The following is a 22,650-nucleotide window of genomic DNA, read 5'->3' as shown; positions in this document are numbered from 1 at the left end:
ATTCTAGCCGTGACGTCACTGCTTCCCTGCTGCAGAGGATGGGGTAGTTTTTCCTCTCAGCTGAGGAGATCGGTACAAGTTGCAGTGGAGGCGAGCGAGAAAGAAAAAGATGACTACTGAAACATTTATCAGAGTTCTCAGTGAAGAGGACCTCAAAGCTTCACTGCCCGAGAAGGGAACTTGCAGAATCCAATTCTGCACTACACACGGGGAAGATTAAGAACTGAGGCTCAGTGATGGGACTTTTCTGGGGAATATGAATTACCTTGAGTATGGGTTCCGTCAGTATATTACGATGTAATATACTCTAGGGTGTATGGGCGGGCTAGAACACTTGAGATTCAGGCTGGGTGCCACAACGTATTAGAGCTTTATGTGTTTTGACTTTTTGAAATTACTAATTTTTGAACACTTGCTGGGCGCCAAAGGGAGGGACTCAACTAAGATAGTGGCAGTGGGAATTAAAGGAGTTCTCTAAAAAGAGCATTTTCAAGGTTAAAGACAAGGTTGAAGAAACTAGGGGGCACAAAGGATGGTGATTTAAAAAACAAGAAACACGTTTCAGGGGAAGATAATTCCTCTTTAGATAAGCAGAGTTTATCAATCCCAGGTGCCTACGGGGTATTTACTTGGAAGTAAAGCTCCCTAGCTCCAGAGGTCAGAAGTAAGATACCGATTTGAAAGTTACCAACATACATACAAAAGATGAAGCCCTCTCTGAAAATGAAATGGTCCAGGAAAAATAATATAAAATAATAAGTGAAGCTTACTGAGGTCAACTGTAGTGACTGACTACTAACAGTTCGAATCTACACAAAAGTATATTGCAATGTGTAAACAGCTAACCATAAATCAGCCAACACTCAAGAGAAATAGACCCAATTATACTGTATTAAAGAGTTGATTACAATTAACAAAACAAACTCTTTTATATAGAGGTACATTAGTAGATCTTGAACATTTGTGTTTACAACTGTTTTTTAATTTGCCGAGTCCTGTCATTACCTGAAGCTGTACTTGTTTAAATCTTTTTCTTCATCTAAAACTCCAAGTGATGTCTATTTGCCCTCAAAATCTTTATAACTATTTGACAGTATATGCCTGCTAACAAAATAAATATGGTTTTATCAATGTATATTTGCGTTTTGAGGCTATACAGTGAACTATTTGGCAAAACACAAATAGATCATCTTCTGTAGTAAATCTAGTCCCTTCATCAACCCAACCAACCTCAGTTACTTAAGTTTTCATACTACTCCCAACACAAAGCCTCTGCTCTCCTATCCCAAAAACTTCCACAAGCTCTGAATTCCTCCAAGGCCCTATACACACATTCTGCCATTAAGCCCCCTTTCCATCTACAATATGGAGAGACCATCCCAATTCTATTCTTACACCAAGGTTCAGTTCAAGAATTATCTAAAGTATTTCCAGTTAAATATATATTTACTAAGTGCCTTCTCATGCATTCTATTTTCAATAAAAGTAACTAATTTAAAAAAATTATTTTGTATGATCCATTAAACAGCTATATCAAATTTCCAGTGGTTTCAGAATACCTGGTATAAATATCATGTAATTTTAGTTTTAGCAAAAGACAGAAAAATATTATTTCTATAATTATAAATAATCATGTTAGATGTAGAGTATATATATGATAAAGAAGACATAGGAAAGAATTATCTTGTGCAACTAAGAAAATATCACCTATGAGCCCATTTAAATCAAAAGGTATCTGTACTAATGTATCTTGAAAATCTTTGTGCAAAATAGAAAGAAATCTGTGTATTTCCTTGATGAGGAGATTACAAAGAGGTATCTTCTGAAATGCAAACTATCTGCTTTCCAATGTTACCTCCTGTCATCATGGACTGGAATGCAGCTGGAAAGAAAAAAAACTAGATTATCTGAAAGCATAAATGTCACTGTCAAACATTGTCAGTAGGTCAGGCATGTACAATTAATTTGAATAATTTCTTCAATGATTTTAATATTAATTACAGAAGGAAACTGTCATGGCGCAGGGCTTGGCTCCGGGAGGGAAGGAACCCTCTGGCAAAGTTACAGGACAAACCAACCCAATTAACATCTTAAAAATTTGTTTTTACCCAAACTAGAAATGTTTCATTGGTGTCAACATCAACATTCACTGTTACAGAGTCTGAGACTAGAGGCAAATAAGTATGAGAAGGAAAAATGGACTACAGGTTTTTAAAAATGAGGCTAAATCAGCAAAAACAAATTTTAAATAACTTAAAATATTAAAAATCTAATCATAAAGTTTTACTAAGTGAAATACATATCTGTTAGGCAAGTGAAATTTATATTTCTGTTTAGTAGACATTAACAAAATACATTAAATTTTTTCCTCAAAAAGGAAAAATTATCAGTTTGATTTAATCCTGTTCATTTGAAACCAACAAAAGACAATGCTGAAACCTGTGTATGTTAGGGGAAAAAAACCCCTAAATATTAAAAATTTGCTTAATGTAATCTCATGATACCTTAGAACCATTCAATCTGAAAAAGTTACCTAGAAGCTAAATGACTTTCATAATTCTTCTTTTTTTTGACTTTCATAATTCTTAATTTTTTTCATAAGTTTACAAAACAAAAAAAACCCACTTATGATTTGAAATGTGAAAACAATACCTCTTAAATACCACTAAATTGAACTGTCATGGAATGTGATTAAGATATTTATGGACACCTGTAGGATGCTTTTACAAAAAGAAATGATTTAAAAAGAAAAAAACAATAGATAAGTAGAAACAAAAGAAAAAAGAGAATATTTGTGCTGAACTCACATATATAATAAATTGACGTTCATCTTACCTCCCATGTTTTCCAGTCCATTTATCATAGTCTCTTTGATCTGTAAATTAAAATAAGTATATTTCATACTTCAGACTTCAATGTTTCAAATTATTTAATAGTTTTCAGTTTTGCAAAAGGCAGCAATACTATTTAGCACTTTCTGTCTAAAAATAGTTATTCTTCATTTCCTGTAGGTAACTCAAAAAAGTTTGCTACAAATTTGTTTTTTAAAATAAAATCCTACTTTCCCATGGTCTAAAATTCAATTGGTAACATCACATGCTATGCACCCTCTTTCAGAAAACAAAGTATATAAGCACACACACATACAACTTTGCCTATCATTTGCAGGTTTCAAGAACATCCTAGGTCAGGGTCTCCGGCCCCCAGACTCGTAACTCCTGATTTGCAACCACAACCATGAGATCTATAAGAATGTCCAGGGAGGGCAGGAAAGATGTATGGCGGTGGAGAGGTAGGGGTACTAGGAGGTGTGTATAAGATTTTTGAGAAAGCACAGCTTCTTACACATAGTAACATCCCATAAATTTTTGTTAATGAATATTATAATTTGGAAAAACAAAAACCTATTGATCTTATAATCTAAGAAAAGTAAAGATTAATCAAATTTTAGATAAAGGGAATAATAAGAGAGGGCTTCTCAATCAGGAGGTTATACTCACCTGGGAGGTAAAGTTAATTTGTAATATTCAGTACATTTTTCTCTCGTAAGAATTTTTATTATGAAACTTTAATATTAAATTCAAATAATACAAAAGTGTATCAAGTAGCAGGAAGAATGATATTGATAAAGAATAGAAGCAAGTTCTACCTTTAGCTTTCCTTCTTTAAACCACTGACTCAGCTGTAGAATACCAGACTCAAATTTGTCCTTGTAATTTAACACCAGAAATCTTTCTCTGTAGTGGGGAAGAAAAGGGTAACAATCAGAGACTAGGGAGGGAGGGAGAGAGCCCAAATCAAATCATTCCAGAACTCTAATATCTGTTAATCTTTCAAACATTAGGACCTAAACACACAGAGTCTGGTCAGATACAGCTTTAGGTATAGCTACAATGTACACTTCTAATTTAAGTGGACTTCTATTGTTTTGTCTCCCAGCACCTATGTCATTTGGTAAAAACACTGTGATTTTACTTTGTGGGTAGCATCCTTTCCCCACCACCAAAGCCAGGCCAGTCTGAGCCAGTAAGTATCAGCCATGGGTCTTAATAATTAACTTCAAGGGAGCTGTTCTCTTTTTGCTTGGATTGCTAACCTAGTAAAATATAAGAGTAAAGAGAGCAGTCATCCTCTTGCTGTTGCAAGAGGAGAGCCTGCAAGGGAGCCCAGCCAACCCAGAAGAAAGAACAGCCCAGGGGTGAAGAAAAACTGATTTGTGACACCACTATGCAAACCTTTTATCCAGCCAAATCTAAGTCAGTACTAATATTGAACTTCTCAAATATATGAGCTAATAAATTTCCTTTGCACTTAAGCCAATGTAAGTTGAGTTTCTGTCACTTGCAAAAAAAGACTTGCAGAAGATTGATAGTAGAGGGGCATTTTTTAAAGTTTTCTGCCAGGGAGCTAGTGAACCAAAACCTAAATATTGAACCACCTTAAAATGTACATTTTCAAGTTTTACTTAATAAAAAAAATTATATATGCAGAATAATGTATTTCTTATACATCTATGATCTTTAAACCCTTTGAATCTGGTAATTAGGGGAAAGGGTAGAACACACCTTGTGATGTTTCTTTCTTTCCGGATTGCTTCTACAGCCAGGGATAGTGGAGGAGGATAAGGCACATCTTTGTTGTACTGAGAAATTTGACCACACAGGATGATGTGGCTGTTCTGATTCATCTGTTCAGAGAAAACTTATGAATATACCCTAAGATATATACCTTTTCTATGTTTATTGATTTTATGACTGCCTCAATGAAAGCCTCCTTGACTATGGTATTTAATCCTTTGTGCCAAATTGATTTTGCTTTGAAGACTTACCCATTATATGTATTAGTTTCAATTAGCTAGAAAATAAGTCTACTACAAAGGAACATAGAGGTAGAGTTTGGTGGTAATCAGCAAAAGAACTGCATTAGTTGTCACTGTCATCATTGTTGCTACTTTTATTATTAATGATAACTCTAAAATCCAAATTTTTTAGGTTTAAATAATTTAACCTCAGTTGCAAATTATTTTACATATAGTAAAGGGCAATGCAGCGTTAATAGCTAATGTTGATAAATTATAATACTGTCAATTAAAATATGCAAATACCTTCAATCTATGAAAATCCTTTTCCTACCCAAAGTCAGAGGGCCATAGCCATGAATTGGTTGTTGGTTAGAAGTGAGTTAGAGGTTAAAACTTCATTTGAACAATACAAATGTAATTTTTCACAAAAATAAACTGCAGGTGAAAATATAACACTGCCAGCGAAGAACTGAAATTGATGCTCATAGTGCAAATCTGCAAAGAAATGGAAGTAGATTCAGCAAGCTCTTCTGTATCACTTAATTATAATACTGACCATCATGTTTTTCACAAACCCTACAATTTTATAAAGTATTTTTCCTTCTTACTATGAGGTAAAAAGATATCACATCAGATAAAATGTAGTATTCAAATTTAAAACAAACAAATCGGCAAACAACCTGACTTATCACTGCATCACTGATGTCACCACCGACATTGTCAAAGTAAACATCCACTCCAGCTGGGCATAATTCACGGAGCTGTTCTGCCACATTCCCCTTTTTATAATTAATTGCAGCATCAAAGCCTAGTTCTGAGGTCAAGAGGAGGCACTTCTCATGTGTTCCACAAATTCCCACCACTCTGGAACAGCCCATCAAATGGCCAATCTAGGGAGGGAAATTTTTGAAAATTAGACAGCTTTCTATTATCACAATTTAAATGTAAAAATGTAAAAGTATGCAAGATAATACAAGTATATGAAAGTGCTGATCACAATTCAGGTTAGATTATAGGGTTTTCAGCTAAAAGTTATTTGAAACCAAGAGAATTGAGAACAGATATAATGTCATTCTTTAAATTAGAATAAAATTAGACTTAGTTTAAATGTTAAAATCTCACAATCAAAGCTGACTTCATAAAAGGAATAGTCAGACCCAAAACATCTCTATCTCGCAATTTTTGAGGGCTGTGAGGAACTAAAGTTACTACTAGGATAAAATGTTTTGTTTCAAGGGTTTCATACTATAAAGGCTGTTATTCATAAAATAATGTGCTTTATAAAATTCTGTATTTACTGTATTTCTAAAACCTAATAAATGCTTCCTTATTTGAAGATTTTTATAGACGTAGGTACTCTACGATTTTCTTCCACATATTGATTAGAGCAGTGCTCCAGCATTTACCATGTCATTTTTGGCTAAAAAAGAACAAAATACAAAAATCTGTAACATTTTTCATATTGTTATTACCTGATCAGATAATAACACCATTTCTACCAGATGTGTAAAATAACACTATAAATTTGTTCAATAGTATATTTTAAATTACATACACATATCCAGAGATTCAATTATGGTTAGTTTTTCAGAAAGTCAAATAATTCTCAGAAAGTTTACCTGTCCAGCCAAGGATCCACAAGCACCAGCAGCCCCACTAACAACCATTGTCTGATTAGATCCAGCAATTATATGACCTTTTTCTTGTATCCCAATCAAGGAAGTCAAACCAGGCATCCCTACAGCTCCAAGAAGATAGGAAAGGTGTCCATCCACAAGTTGTGGGTCTGCCTAAAATAAAATTTTAAAAATAATACTAGAGCAGGGAGGGTATAGCTCAAAGTGGTAGAGCGCATGCTTAGCATGCATGAGGTCCTGGGTTCAATTCCCAGCACCTCCTCTAAAAAGTAAATAAATAAATAAACCTAAGTATCTCCCCCCTAAAAAAAACTAACTTAAAAAAAAAAAATTAAAACAGTATTAGAAAGTTCTGTTTTAAGTCAAGAGGATAGACACAGCCTGTTAAGGACTGTATTGTGTCCCCCCAGAATTCATATATTGAAGACCTAGCCCTTAGTGTGACTATATTTGGAGATAGGGCCTTTAAGGAGATAATTAAGATTAAATGAGGTCATAAGGGTGGGGCCCTACTCTGACAGGGCTTGTGTCCTTAAAAGAGGAAGAGACACCAGAGATCAATCTTTCTCTGCAAGTGCACAGAGGAAAGGCTGGATGCCTTGTAAGGATACAGTGAGAATGTAGCCATCTGCAAGCCAGGAAGAGAGGCTTCACCAGAAACCAAACTTTCTAGCACTTTGATCTCAGATTTCTAGCCTCCAGAATTGTGAGAAAATAAATTTCTGTTGTAATAATAAATTTCAGTCTATGGTATTTTGTAATGGCAGTTCAAGCAGACTTATAAACAACCCAATATGGTTTCTAAACAGTAAACCATTCTTGAGTCTTGTTAAAATTCTATAATTTAATTGTACAAAGTAAAAACAAATGAATATTACTTCTCATTATAGTTATTAAAAAAAAAGGCAAAACTGTTAAAAAAAAGATTTGCCACATAAGACACTATTCTCTGTCAGTGCCCCAAATATATCAAAAGAGAGGAAATATTTAATAGGAAAACACTAGGTGAAGTTAAAAGGTTTTAAAATCTCTGAGCAATTCCAAAGTAAATATTTATCTATATAAAAATCAGCTTAAACTCTAATAGTTCTCACTCCTGTCCTTAAAATGTTCCATAGAAATGTAAGGAAGGTGTGATACAATTTCTTCTAGTTTAATTTAATGAAGTCTCTCTCAGCTTTTTAGCATTTTCTATTTATATGTTTACCAGGCCCAAGCAATAGTTAACTATACTTCTCTTATATTTTCTGTGTCTGTTTTCTTATCTGTAACATAGGGTGAATCAAAAAAAATTAATAATTTTAAGGAATTGAATAATTTTGGGAAAAATTTAAAAAACCACCAAAAGTAATCAAAATTTACCACCTTGTTTTGATTCGTAGTTAAACTGCCACAAAGAAAGAAAATGGCAGTTTGTAATCATCACTTTTAAATGGCTGTCAGTTAAATCTGCTGTGTGGTTAAAGGTAAGTCTACAGTACACAGAAAGGTCTAAAGCACACTACACAGAAATGTATCCTGCAGGTAATAGTTACTCATTAGTAAAGCCAATATAAAAACATTGTGAGATAAGTTTGTGTTCAGCAAATATCATTTTTCCATCCCTTCTGAATTTCCTCTTCCTCATTTCTAATATCTACTCCTCAAACATTTCTAAACTCTCCCCAACTGCTCCATTTCCCACTACAGCACAATGACAGGGAAAACCAGAAACTGCTGAATGTTTTTTTCACTTCCTGCTAAGCAATTACTAGTTAAATATATTTTACTAGTACCATTAAGATGACAAATGACTGCATAATGTCCCCTGCCTATCACTTGTATCTTTTTCAGAATTTATAATCACAAAAAATACTAAAATTTTATAAAGCTTTTTACAAAGCCTTAGTCACATTTACCATAGCATTTAATTTTCACATTCACTTGTGAGATAGCTATTGTTTTCTCTGACACAAGATGGAATTTCAAGCATAAACGAAATGAATTTCTTAAGTCAAGTGGTAATTTCTCAGGAAACTTTAAAGCATACAACTATAAGGGGCCTTCTAGTTCTTAGAATAAAACATTTTTTTATGCTTATAGCTCAGGTTTTATTTTATATATGTAAAATATGAGAAGTAAATATGGAAAACAACACCATTCTTTGGCAAGCTAAGAACTGTCATATAAAGTTATAGCCAAACAGTGGAAAAGGAATAAAGGTTTTTCCACATTCTAACAAATACCTTAGAAAAAGTATGCTTTTATTTTTTCCCTGATAACAAACAGAACTGAATGCCAAATGCAAAAAGAAAGAATTATAGGGGGAAAAATCAAATACTTTATATTATATATCACCTTTTCAAGGATATTTCCATCCAGAATAACTTTGGTTTGCCAAGGCCAATAAAAAGAAATCACAAAATCGCCTTTAGTAAAATTTGCGTGTTTGCTTTCTTCTATAATCCCAATACCTCCACCATCAACCACCTGAGACAGCTGCCAAGGTGTTATATAATCAGTGCCAGTGTCTTCATTCATTCTACAACGCTAAAAAAAGAAAACATGGATTAGGATACTTCTGACTGATGATACTGAGCCAGTTTACTAATTTACCCAGTGACTGAAAGAAAGTATATAATAAGTAATGTTACATACAGTTAGCCGAACAAATAAAGTTTATCTTAATTTCTCTCTACCTTTCAGTTATTTTTTATCCTGAAAAAAATGCATCCCCTCTCTAACAAGTAAAGAAGTGAAATTAAAATGAAATTTAAGTATGTTCCAAAATTAGACTGTGGTGATAGTTCCACAACTTTGTGAATAGACTAAAAACCACTGAATTGTACACTTTAAATGTTTGAATTGTACAATATGTGAATTACAGCTCAATAAAGCTGTTAAAAATTTTAAATAATTACTTAAAGAAATGTATGTAATATTGCACAAATTATGCTAGCAAAAATACAAGATATTGTGTTAATGGTTTCAATGGACTGTAGCAAATTAGGTACACTTACGTACCGCTGGTATTATAAAAGTGTCCATTTTTTAATAGAGAACAAACCAGCAACACATAGACCATAATATTACTCATTTCTTCAGCCTAGAAATACTGCTTCCTCAATAGAAATAACCCGAAAGAGAAATGAAACAATTTTTATACAGTTTTTCATCACAACTTCAGACCAAGCATTACATCATATCCCATAACCTCACGTGGATGTTCTCTTTATTCTGCAAAGACAAAATGTAACAATAGCACCACACCCTTCCATAGGACTATAGGGCTAAAGACCTCTCTGTGAAGTAATCAAGGGTCTCTTCTCTGTGGCTCACTGTTGCCTCCTCTCTCATGAAAGGCCATGGTGTATAAGCCTACAGTGTAGTCCAGAAGATGGAAGAGATCTGGCTGCTTGGTTAAGGGGCCCCACATGGTCTAGTTCAGTTTACCAGGGGAAAAGACCACGTAGGGAACTGAAGCAGAAGCTTCTATGGGAATATACTACATTTCTGCTGTGTGCCCTTCCCATGTATTCTTGAAAAGCAAGTGCAGCAGCCACTGAATACTGGCCAGACCAAACCTGATGCTTAGGGCTAGTAGGAGAAGTAGGAATAAGTAATGCCCTATAGGTAAGCAAATGATGTTGTATAACACAATAAAATGTCATATAACCACCAAAATAATAGTATTTGCACTTATTTTTCATATGAAGTCACAAATATGAAATCCAAATAATGCATACACATTAAATATAAGCTTATAAAATACAGTATATGCATAGTGATTAAATTAGTTGTGAGCTTGGAATGATACTAAAATTTCAGTCATTTAATGTTCATCAGATTCTTTTTTTTTCCTTTTGAAGTTGCTTTAAAAAACAAAAATGTCTAGTGGAAGCAACCAAGGTGATTTTCTTCCTTCCTTAAATACTTAATAAGTACTTATGCTAATCACTGGAGATACAGGGATAAATAAGACCTTTGTCTTCATAAGTTTACTTTTTATTATGGAAGACAACTATCTAATAACTATACAAATAATTATTAATTACAATTGGGATATATGCTGAAGGTCAAGGTACTGTTTTGAGAAAATAGAACAAAGAGGACTAGTCTGAAGGTTCAGGGTGACTTACCAAAGCAAATCTCTTTAAAGCAGGCTTCTAGGGAAAAACAAGTAAAGGGAAAGGAAGTTTTCAGATATGAAGCTTTGTTTTAATTTGTACCCAGGATTTTGTTTTAATCATGTATGGTAACAGGACAGACACAGAGACAACTGCTTTGAAAGAATAGTTTATTACAGTTCCCAAAAGGAAAGGTACACCATACGACACAGAGCCACATGGGGAAATTAGTCAGGGGGCAAAAGCAGCAAAAGGAGAGCATGGCCCAGAGCCTTTATTGTGGTTTCCAGGAAAAGAAATGGGCAAGGCAGAGTAGGCAAACTTGAGTAAATTTAGGATTGGATTGATTGAATAATTTCGGTGGGCTCTGGCTTATGGACGTGTTCCCTAGTTGTCTGGTACCTAGCCCTGGCGTGGTTTAGGGCAGGGGAAATATTTGCCTGGTATGCAAAAGTTAGATAAAGGAGGTGATTGGAAATATGGGCTTTAGGTAGATTAGTTTACATATGAAAGGTGTGTCCAAGGAAAAGATTTGTTATCTCCAAGTCAGCTAGCACTAGGAGGGGCAGCTCTCCTGAATTAGCAACCGCTCCTAAAATATCAAAGCATTATAAAACACAGAAAATAAAAGACACGATTATACAAGGCTTGAGCAAAAAGGGACATTGGTTTGTTACAAAAGAGGTCTATTGAGGCCAGGGTACAAGGTTAAGAGGTAAACCAGAGTATAGTGAGGCTGGGCAAGCAAACAGGCCAGACTACTTTAGACCACATCCAGAATGTTAATCTTAATCCCAAGACTAATGGGAAGCCATTAAAGGATTTTAAGCAAGGTGACATGATTAGTTGCTATTATAAGAAGATCACTCTGGCTACAGTGTGAAAGATGGATTAAGGGGACAAAGAGTGTATACAAGGATACCCCATTAGGAGAGAAACAATGGTGATTCAGACTAGGTAGATGTCCTCAGAGTTAACTGAGAAATGGACTGGATTGAGAAGTACTTAGGCAGCGGGGTCCACGGTATCTGATGATGGAGGGACAGAATATAGAGAATGAAGAGACAAAATGCTCAAGAAAGGCTGAGTGCTTCCCAGCAAGAAATGAGTGAATGGAGGAGCTATTTGCTTCCCTGGAGGAAAAAGGGTTTTTAAATTTTTTGTTGTTTTGAGCTTAGGGGTGTTTAGAAGTAAAGGCCATGAATCCAATTCATGTCACAATCTCATTGTTTCATCATTTCTCCACTCCTAAAATCTTTGGGTCATAAATTTCTCTTATTGTAAGACTCTCAGAGGGAATTCTGCTGAATGGGGAAGTTTGTTCCAACTTAAAGAATTCTATAAAGAACATATCTTTTTTTTTTTTTTTGCTTGTTTTCATCTACAGCTGACTCAAACAACACAGGAGGTTAGGGATACCAACTCTATGTCGAAAATCCATGTAAATTCTGGGTATAACTTAAGAGTCAGCCCTCTCTACCTGTGGTTTTGCATCTTCAAATTCAACAAACCTCAGATCATGTAGTATTATATTATGTATTTAGTGAAAAAAATGTCCATGTAAGTAGACCCCTGTAGTTCAAACCCAAGTTGCTCAAAGATCAACCGTGTTCCTTTTGTCTACTCTGTTTGATTTTTAAAACACTTCTAACCTTGAATCTTGGCTTTATTTTGATAAATTTTGTTCTCTTAATTTACTTTGTATTTATTATCCTGGGTTTAAGTGATATTTTTAATATCGCACTCATTAGGGCATGTGTAATCCTTAGATACCCTGAGCTAGGTTTTTATACATTGAAGTGTAAAAGTCTTAAGAAATCCAAACCAGTCACCATCAAGAATTAATTCTGAATACTAAATAGTTCACAGTCATTTTTCTCCTGAATTTGTGATAATTATTCTCCTTACATGATCTGCTCAGCACCGTCTAGAGTGATAAGGCCCATGGCTTGAATGAGCTTGCCTTGGCTGAAAGCAGAAGAATCTTCAGGTCTGTGGGTAATCAGTGACCCATTTTACCCCTCTGTGTCAACTTGAAATTTTGCCCATTTAGTATGTTTCAGACCAAGCACCACCTCATTTCCCTCACCCATAAAGAAAAACTTGCTACCCCTGGGAAGAATTTTGAATGAAGTCATCAAGTTGCATTCCACTGTAAGTGTAATCAAGTGTGACTGGTCTCACTGGAAGACAGAGCCTGAACTGTAATCATGGATCAGAAGGAAGAGGGGCCCTCCCAAGGCTACAACTGTCCTGGCAGAAAGTGGTACTGCCCATTGGGTCTCCATTGTTAAGTGCAGCCTAAGGAGAGATAGAGCAGGGTTCTATTTATCTCCCACAAGGACGCTCTAGAAGCCAAAGAGACGATAAGAATATACACAGAAACAGTAATCCAGAGAGATTATAAATTGCTTATTAGTAGTCTTTGCCCAACTTCTACTTTTCACAGATTAATGTATAGGAGCTTTCCACATATTAGACGTTATCTTTTTTCTTGTTATTTGTATTCTAAGGTTTTCTAAGCTTGCCATTTATTTTTTCATTTTGTACATGCTATTTTATTGTGTTTTACAAAAGACAGTATTTTTTTTTAAATAGTCACATTTATTAATCATGTTCCTTCATATTATCTGGGTTTGCTGTTACTCTTAGAAAGTTTTTAATTCCCCAACACCATTCAATTGTTCAGCCATATTTTTTCTAAAATTATTTATAGTTTCTTTTTTTCTTTAACTTTTTATTATCTGTTGGAATTTATTCTGGTGCAGGGGTTGAGCCAAAGATACAATTCTTTTCCCAGAAGTATATAGTCAACTGATCCAACACAGCTTACTGAATAAGCCATCCTGATCTTCTCTTAACTTTTTATTTTAATAAATAAAGACTCACAGGTACTCATTTTGTACTATAAAACTAGTACAAAGAAGAACAGAAATTAATGAAATACGCAATAGAAAACAATACAGAAAATCAATAAAATCAAAAGTTGGTCCTTGGAAAGATTAACAAAATCGACAGTTTTAGCTAAACTGACTAAGAAAAAAATAGGTAAGACTTAAATCATTAAAATCAGGAATGAAAAAAGGGACATTACTACTACCAAACTTTTAGAAATAAGAAAGGATTATAAGGGAATACTAAGAATAACTGTATGCCAATAAAGTATACAACTTAGATGAAATGCACAAATTCCTAGAAAAACACAAATTACTGAAGCTGACTCAAGAAGAAATACACAATCTTAAGAGACCTGTAACACATAAAGATATTGAATTAGTAATTTTAAAACTTCCCCAAAAGAAAAGCCCAGGCCAGATGCCTTCATTGGTGAATTCTACAAATCTTTTAAAGAAGAATTAATATCAATTCTTAACAAACTCTTCCAAAAACAGAAGAGGAGGGAACACTTTCCAACTCATTCTTTGAGGCAGTATTACCAAAAGCAGGCAAACGCATCACAAGAAAACAATGAATATGGTCTTACAATCTTATGGATGCAAAAATCCCCCCCAAAATTGTAGCAAACCAAATCTAGCAACATATCAAAGCAATCACACACCTGGACCAAGTGGGATTTATTCTAAGAGTGCAAGATTTAATGTCTAAAAATCAATTAATATAATGAATCATATCCATGGATTAAAAAACAAAAACTATATAATCATCTCAATAGAAGCAGAAAAAACGCTTTACAAAATCCAAAACCCCTTCTGAGGGGAGGGGTTAATGGAGATTTCACTGCTTAATGGGCACAGTTTCTGTTTAAGATGATGAAAAAGTTCTGGAAATGGAAAGTGGTAATGGCTGTACAACACTATGAATGTCCTTAATTGTACACTTAAAAATGGTTAAAATGGCATATTTTATGTTATATGTATTTTACCACAATTTTAAAAATCCAACACCCCTTGATGATAAAAACAATCAACAAACCAGGAATAGAAGGAAATCTCCTCAATGAAGATAAAGGGCATCTAGAAAAATCCCACAGCTAACATCACACTTAATGGTGAAAGACTGAATGCTTTCCCCCAAGATCAGAAATAAGACAAGGATGTCTGCTCTTGACACTTCTGTATAACATTTTACTCGAGGTTCTAGTCAGGATAACAGGCAAGAAAATGAAATAAAAAGCATCCGCATAGGAAAGGAAGAGGTAAAACTACTTGTATTTATGGAGCCTAAGTCCATGTGCCTGACGACTTCTCAGCTGCAGACCCAGGCAACATATACCTTCTTTTAAATAAATCTCCTTCATCTAGAAATAGCGTAAGTGAGTCTGTTCCTTTAAAAGAGACCAACTAGAATAAAGGTGTTGTACAGGGTCTGCCTTGTAAACTAGATCAATCTGAGGTTTCCAATCTTAATTTACTGTCTTCAAGCTCTACTTACTACTGGGAAGAGATCTGGACTTTTGGAGGAACCTGACTAACCATATGCACTACTTGCAATACATTCCTTCCATAACATTCCTTAGTAACAGTGAATAAAAGCAAAGGCAATCCATAATTCACAGGTATCAAGATATAATTGCTCAAATATTTATTAATCATGAAGATTGAACAATAAAATTTAGAAGCAACACGAAAAATATGAAAATAAAATTACTTTGACTAAATCACAAAATCCTGACTCTTACCATGTAAGGATCCACAGAAAGATAAAGAGTTCTGACTTGTACTTGTCCTTCATTGATGTTATCTGGTAAGTTTACCTCTTCAACTCGGAAATTTTCTGCCACTGGATTACCATTTTTTCCTAAAGTATTAGGCAAAAATATAAAATCAGAGAGTTACGTTCCCATAGAATTATTTATTATTCTTTAAAAGGTCACTCTAGGATTCAGAGTACTCCCTTTTAAGACAGGCATAAATAAATCTGTATTGTCTTGTAATTTCTCTGTAACTCAGCATAAATTCTTCAAATAGTTTCAAATGTTTTTGTTTTTCTCCAAGAAGTTCCTCTGGCATATTGCTGTCAACATCAACATTTCTTTTTTATGATGATTACAAGTAAATCAACTCATCTGTTTTAAAATTATAGGAAGATTTCAAAAAGTGAAAAATCACAGCCAGCTTTTTTTTAAACCATGAAAGTTAAAATTTACAAGGTAGCAGAAACACCACATTAGCCAAAGTAAATTGGTAAACTATCCTTCCTCATTTTAAGATGAAAACAGAAACTTAAATGAATGTAATTAAAACTTCCTATTTGTTGAATCATCAAATTTCTAAAGTGAAAATAGAATGTAGGCATTTTAATCCAACTGCTCACTTTACTAAAACTGAGAAAAGCTAAGTGACTTCCCCAGGCCACACAGTTGGTAAGTATCAAAACCAAGGCAACATGGGTCCAAAGCTCTCAAGCTACTTCCATACCTAAGCTTCTATGATTCAGGTTTGATGACCTATGATGACACAGGGCAGTGCTTTTCACATAAAACAGAAAAGCAAATTTTAAGAATCAGTGATATACACTATAAAGAAAAAACAAAAGCCACATATATATGTAATATACCTTCTTAATATTACAGTAATTTTAAAATAACTTACTTCTTCAATAGATGGCCTTGACAAGTTATCATCTAAAAATTTGAATATTATATTGTTTAGAGTTGCTTCTAAAATCTCTACTAGTGTTAATATCTTTCTACTTTAATTTACCACATTGACATCACATCGCTTCTTGTTCCTTTATATGCATTAATAATTATCAAAGACCACAGCTATTCACTCATCACAAATACATACCAGGTCGGGAATTCAACACTACTCTCTGCACAATCATCACCTTGTTTGCACAGTGGTTTCACAAGACTTCTGTATAAAGTAATTCCTATAAACAGAAAAAAAGTTTAATCACAATTAAGTTATAAGATATTCAACAATTTAAATTTTTTTAAAAGGTGCCCTTGTGTTTCTGAACAAGGAGAGGGAAAATCATATTTAGGATCTAAAAAAGACAGTCTCCTGTCAGAGCTTGTCTCCTAAAGCAAATATATGAAGAAAGACTAAATCTAATTAGAATTTTTGGCTAATAGGAAAAAAATTTATTGAAGACTGAATGGGAAAAAATGTTTCTGGCCTCATAATTCAAGCACATTCAACTTTATGCCATCATGATTAAGCTTCCTACTGTGGCTTGATTAAAAGAAAACAACATGATATATTCCTCCAGAGCTAGCCAGCTAATCTAGTAGCAAAATAAAACATGAGCTGCTAAATTGAGATGCAACAAAATTTTCAAAAGTTCCTTTTTATTCATTTATCAAAATGGAAATTTCTTAATAGTTTTGTTGATTATAAAAGTAATACATCAAAAGCATTTTTAAATCCTCACTTTCTAGGAATTTATGTAATAAAGAATGGCCAAATAAAGGATTAATTGGGGCGGGGGGTGGGAAGGGACAGACAGGGATTTCAAAATGTAGAACAGATAAACAAGATTATACTGTATAGCACAGGGAAATATATACAAGATCTTATGGTAGCTCACAGCAAAAAAAAAAATTTGACAATGAATATACGTATGTTCATGTATAACTGAAAAATTGTGTTCTACACTGGAATTTGACACATCATTGTAAAATGACTATTACTCAATAAAAAAATGTTAAAAAAACAAATAAATAAAGGATTAATTTATTCTGGTTTACAATCTGAGCTAATGAAACCAGCAAAATGAAGTTCCACTGCTGGCACTATCTGATTTGGGCCTGCTTACTTTGTCCATCACTAAAAATGAAAACAGACCATTAGCATTACTCTGTGCCTAGCAGTTGTGAGTGCTATGAAATATATATATATTATTATCCTCATTTTATAGATGAGGAAACAGCCTTAAAGGGTTTAAGCACTTTCCTACAGTAGTGGAGTTGAGATTCAAACCCAAGCTGACACTCCAGAGCCAATCTCTTAACTACTACACAAAAATTTTCATCCTATTATGTCTAAGTTGTTTGATTTTTAAGATACTAATATTATCCTTTTTAAAATTAATATATTTATTTACTACTTCTGTCTTCTCTCATTACTTTGTTTCATCATCTTCAGTACCTAATAACATTGAGAAGTCCAAGAAAAACAATTATATTATTTACTTTTTATGACAATTACAACATTTTAAAATTTATTTTTATTAAGGTATAGTTGATTTACATTATTATATTAGTTTCAGGTGTACAGCATAGTGATTCAGTATTTTTTACAGCCTATATGCCATCAAAAGTTACTACAAGATAATGGCTATAATTTCCTGTGCTATACAATATATCCTCATTGCTTATTGACAAATGCACCATATTTAGTTCTTAGCATCATTTCCAAGTTAATACAGCAGCAGCACACTTAGACATTTGACAACCATCTGTAAATCGACCTGGTATTTAATAATCCTTCCCTGCAACACTGAGTAATTTCATTTACACATGACTCTACTCTTAATCTAGTTTCTAAATGTGCAAGATCCTTGAATTTCTTCATTTATCTCTGTATCCCTTATAGTATCTGCATATCCTATATATACCTGAGATTTGTACATACTGCTCAGGAAAATGTTACATAATTATCATGGGGTATTTTTCAAATCTTGCTTAATATAGTATTTATATGGAGATAATTTATGGAGAACTTCCACGCAATTTCCATTACTTATTTCTTAAAACAAAGTATATAGACAAATGTATTACTATCCTCATTTTACAAAGGAAATTGAGGTCCAGTTTGTACCCAAGATCATACAGCAGGTAAGCAGAGGAGTTGGGACTGAAATGTAAATCTCATCCCAGATCTTACCTGTCCTCACTCTTTCCACTATTGCCCCATAATCTCCTCCAAACAGGGTTTTTACATATTCAGCCATATAATAATGTACAACTCTCCTGTAGGTACCCTTTCCTAAAGGAGGGGAATTCGCTCCTAATTTAGGACTAAATGTCTGACTTATTGACATTCTGTAAAATAGGAGACTATGGATATCCATCCTATTTGCTTCCTTACTTTTTATAATATGTACACTTACAATCTCACTGGTTATGACATTATGGATAGTTGCCCTCAGTATCTACTCTCTCCTTCTGGACACCATGTTGCCCAGTTAAAGATTGCATTTCTCAGCTTCCCCTTAAAACAAATCCCAGACATTACCCTATTTCATCCCAAAATCCCTCAGTTACATACCTTTAATAACAAATTGCTTTAAACATAAACACTATGCTGTTAATCTAACAGAATTAAGTCTAGGTAATTCCTTAACATTATCTAATACCTAGTGCATATTCAAACTCCTTGATTATCTCAGATATGTCGTTTACAGTTGGTTCATTAGAATCAAAGTCTATTGGGGGGGAGGGTATAGCTCAATGGTAGAGTGCATGCTTAGCATGCACAAAGTCCTGGGTTCAATCTCCAATACCTCCATTAAAATAAATAAATAAATAAACCCAATTACCCTCAAGAGAAATATAAAAATAACTTTTAAAAAAATGATCAGAATCAAAGTCTATATACTACATTTTGAGTCTCTTCTTTTTTATTTCATTCCATTGACTGTTGAACATTTGTTTCTTCATTCTTTTGTCTAGACTGTCCTTTGATCGCTTCTTCCTACTTTCATTTACCTCATTCTTCTATTTCTCCTCTTATCCTTGGTTGGTAGTTAGATCTAAAGATTTGGTTAGATGCACGTTCAATTTTTTTAGGCAAGAATCTTTAAAAGTGGTGCTGTGTGCATCCTATTTCATCATATCAAGAAATCCATAATGCCTTGTAGGAGTAAATATAATTTTTAAAGAAAAATTTTTATTGAATTACCTTGTGTATAAATTACATAAGGGTTAAAAAGCAAAGTTTTCCAAATTGATGCCAGATCCAAAGATAATGGATCTTAAGTGGTGATTAACAGCATCACGGGATGGCTAAATTTTCAATGAAAGGAGTCTTTCCAAATGAAGTTTCATATTTGCCCTTTTCTCTAATTACTTTCAATGTGTGCTTTAATTCTTTAAATTATGCAAACTGTAAATCTGTCCAAATACTGCTTATCAGCATGAAAAGTACACTATTAAAGTTTTCTCCCTCTGTATTAAATTAGAAAGTTTTAAGTATCATACCCTACAATTAACTACTGTAGGATAATCACCCAATATCCCTCAATAGCACAACAAACACATTTAAAATGTAAGGAACTTAATTTAATCAGAAAATTAAAATCTAAAATACGATACACCAGTCTGAATTTGAAAAGGAGAGGTGGTGATGTGTTAAATTCATCCCAAGTGGGATTAAAAACCTCAAGTCTTTATTGACTGGTATTAAGCAAACCACATTTGTCTGGTATACTGTGTTCCTAATTGGTGTAAGCAATATTCCAAAATAATACAAGATCAATGATTAACCAAAAAACTCCAGTGCCGGTCAAAAGAGTGTGTTACCTGAATGTGTACTTTGCAGCCTAATGTAAGGGAAAGGGCACCCAACTAAGAAGAGCAGAGTACAGTCCTGCTTCTAATCACGTGGGATCTTGGAAAGTTCCTTCTCTCAGCCTGTTGCCTGAATGTTCCTAAGTGCCAGGAACTCAGCCTACGACTTAATAGTCATTGTCTCCTAACCCCTCCACCCAACAACCCTATGAGGATGGTGGTACTTGTCACTGCCCCCCTTTTCGGGGTCCCCACGTTTCCACGAGAGGCTAGAGGCATACAGAGGAAAAGGAGGCAGAGAAGCTTAATAACCTGCCCATGGTCGCAGAACTGGTGACACTAGAACCCACAGGCAAACAGCACACACACACCACTGCCTTAATATGAGCTTCCTTATAAGTTAAAAAAAAAAAATTCTCTATCCTGATCTTGCTCAATTATTCTGCCACAAATGACTGTTAACCACTGCCTTGTTACAAAACATGCAGATCTCTGGGATTTCCTCCACTTTTTCTGGACGGCTTCGTTCTTCTCTCTTTTGAGACTTCTAGTTTCCTCCTTCCTTTCCCCAAGTCTAGTGTGTGGGGATTCCTGCCTGGCTCTCCCCTTCTCAGTGACTTCACCTTCCTCTATGGCTCCCACTACTCACCACTCATATATAAATTACTAAAGTTCTGCGTCTACAGCCCAGAATTTCAAACTGACTTCCCAGACTGCAGGCACCAAGAGGACAGGGACTCGTGCCTGTTCTGTTCAATGATTTATAGTCATCCTCTATGCCCGGCACATAAAATGTGCCATTAAATAGGTGTTAAATGAACGTTCCAAACACAACTATGTCCAAACTTGAGGTTGCTTACTACCAATAATTCTTTTTTAAGAAAGGCCCTGCTTCTACTGCTTCTCGAGCCTTCCCTATCGTAGTGACCTAGACAATGACGCCAGCGTCTCCGGTAGCTCCGGGAGGAAGCTTCGAAGTCACCCTGTTCCTTGACCCTCCCTTACCCGGAAGGCCCGACCCACCTCCGGATTCCCCAGCAACAACAGCCGGAGACGGCGCTCCCTCGCGCTTCACTCACCGCCGAGGAGCTCCGGAAGAAGTCTCGCGCGGTTTGCGGCGCTTGCGAAGGGCTCGCGCTCCGCCTCGGCCCTCCGACCGCAGTACGCAGGCGCACAACTATACATCTGCTCCTCACCCCCTCCCTCCCACGAATGAGCTTTTGAAGTTCACGCTGGATCTCGCGGTCACCACGTTTCCGTGAGAGGCTAGGAAGGTGCGGAGCTTTAAAGACTGGTCACCTGTCTCGGCAAAGTGTATTAATAAGTTAACCAGGATTGCTGCCCGATGGCCGCCCCTACTGCTTGTACCCAAATAGCAAATTGTTTAATCTTGACCAATGACTTCACGTCTAGAAGTCTTTGAAGGAATTTCGTTTTATGGATTTCTCCCTGAGCTTCATACTGGAAAATTACAGCGAGACAGGGGCCGTCAAACCTACCCTTCGTCTTATAGATGGGGAAACTGAGGCTCAGAGAATTGCTGTAATTGGACCATCTATCTTTCAGCTGGTTAGGGGCAGTGCTGGGGTTAAAAAGTCTCGGCAGGCTGCTGGCCCAGGACCCCTTCCCTTCCAACAAAGCTGCCTTTTACAAAGAATCCCAGCTTCCTCGAAGATGGATTACCCAGTGTGAGCTGGTTTCTCAGTTTCATAATTGTTAATTACTTCCTTTTGTGTTAAACTGGGTTGAGCAAGGCTTATTCCTAGGACAGCTTGGATCCCCAGGGACTTCAAACCCTGAGGGAAACCATTCTGAATTAGGCATGTGAAATAATTGCTATTTATATTATATTCTTGTCAGAGCTAATAGCTCAGCATAAATCGTGGTATTCAGTAGCTGAAAGATGACTGGGATGGTGAACAAGGGGGTTAAAATCATTTAACAGGTTGGAGTTCCTGGCAGCTTCACCTCTGAAATTTTTGCTTCTTTGGAAAAGCTTCAGGAAAGAACTAGAAGGATTACACGACTATGCAAACTCTTTCAGGGAGGAACTTACCTCTTTCATCTGTCTTGTACAGGTAGACCTTCAATAACTTTTGTTGTAATAATTTGAACCAACTAATGAAAAAGAAAATAATATGAATATGAAAATGAATATATATGTATGACTGAAACATTATGCTGTATCCTAGAGATTGACACGTTGTAACTGTCTATACTTCAATTTTAAAAATACTTCAACAGATTAAAAATAATAGCATAAAATAAAGATAGTTGAGAACTTGATCTTAAAAGAATCTTTCTAGGTAGAAAAGAAACCCTGCAATATTAAGTTAGTTTTGGCTCTTTTGATATAGGGTCTGTGAACTCCTGTAATAAGCGTGAGTTTTCGCCCCAGAATGTGTTCCCATTTCCAAAAATTCAAGAAATGGGTGTGTTAATTGTGTCCTCATGAGAGGAAACTTTTCCAGAAATACCTAGTTAAACCTCTCCCAAAATCCTGAACCTCAGAAACTGTGTAAGGTAATAACTGTTTGTTGTTTTAAGCTGCTAAGTTTTGGGGTATTTGATTATGCAGCAGTAGATAAGTAATATGCCCACTAAAAGAGAATTAGGACTTCTTAGAGAGATGGCAGGTTCCAGGGCTGGGGCAGGGTAGTTACCAGATGAGCCTGAACCTCTTTTTGC

At 35.1% G+C, this 22,650-nt stretch overlaps 1 protein-coding gene across 2 annotated transcripts; it reads right to left on the bottom strand.

Moving 5' to 3' along the window:
* Window positions 1–873: 873 nt before the first annotated feature.
* On the bottom strand, window positions 874–21,130 carry PTGR2 (prostaglandin reductase 2). Of its 2 annotated transcripts, none has more exons than XM_010976533.3 (10): window positions 20,986–21,130; window positions 16,295–16,379; window positions 15,184–15,302; window positions 8,776–8,967; window positions 6,421–6,591; window positions 5,482–5,691; window positions 4,566–4,687; window positions 3,650–3,737; window positions 2,836–2,875; window positions 874–1,882 (listed from the first exon to the last, which is right to left on the bottom strand). In XM_010976533.3, exons 2-10 carry the CDS (start codon window positions 16,329–16,331, stop codon window positions 1,806–1,808), a joined length of 1,056 nt encoding a protein of 351 aa, XP_010974835.1. In that variant the 5' UTR covers window positions 16,332–16,379; window positions 20,986–21,130; the 3' UTR covers window positions 874–1,805. The 2 variants fall into 2 exon arrangements, with proteins under 2 accessions (XP_010974835.1, XP_010974836.1); XM_010976534.3 differs by having other exon boundaries at window positions 21,042–21,116.
* Window positions 21,131–22,650: the final 1,520 nt, after the last annotated feature.

This window comes from Camelus dromedarius, chromosome 5 (genome assembly GCF_036321535.1).
Source record: "Camelus dromedarius isolate mCamDro1 chromosome 5, mCamDro1.pat, whole genome shotgun sequence".
Classification (NCBI taxonomy): Eukaryota; Metazoa; Chordata; class Mammalia; order Artiodactyla; family Camelidae; genus Camelus; species Camelus dromedarius.
Note: the sequence above shows the minus strand (reverse complement) of the source record. Positions and strands in the feature narration are given on the sequence as shown.

Excerpts from the sequence above, each read along its gene's own strand:
- PTGR2 (XM_010976533.3), bottom strand. The coding sequence starts at position 16,331 with ATGATTGTGCAGAGAGTAGTGTTGAATTCCCGACCTG. Across the intron at positions 4,688-5,481 it reads GTGATGCAGTGATAAGTCAG|ATGAATCAGAACAGCCACAT; the intron begins GTTGTTTGCCGA and ends TTCTCTGAACAG. Across the intron at positions 3,738-4,565 it reads AAAGAAAGAAACATCACAAG|AGAAAGATTTCTGGTGTTAA; the intron begins GTGTGTTCTACC and ends TCCCCACTACAG.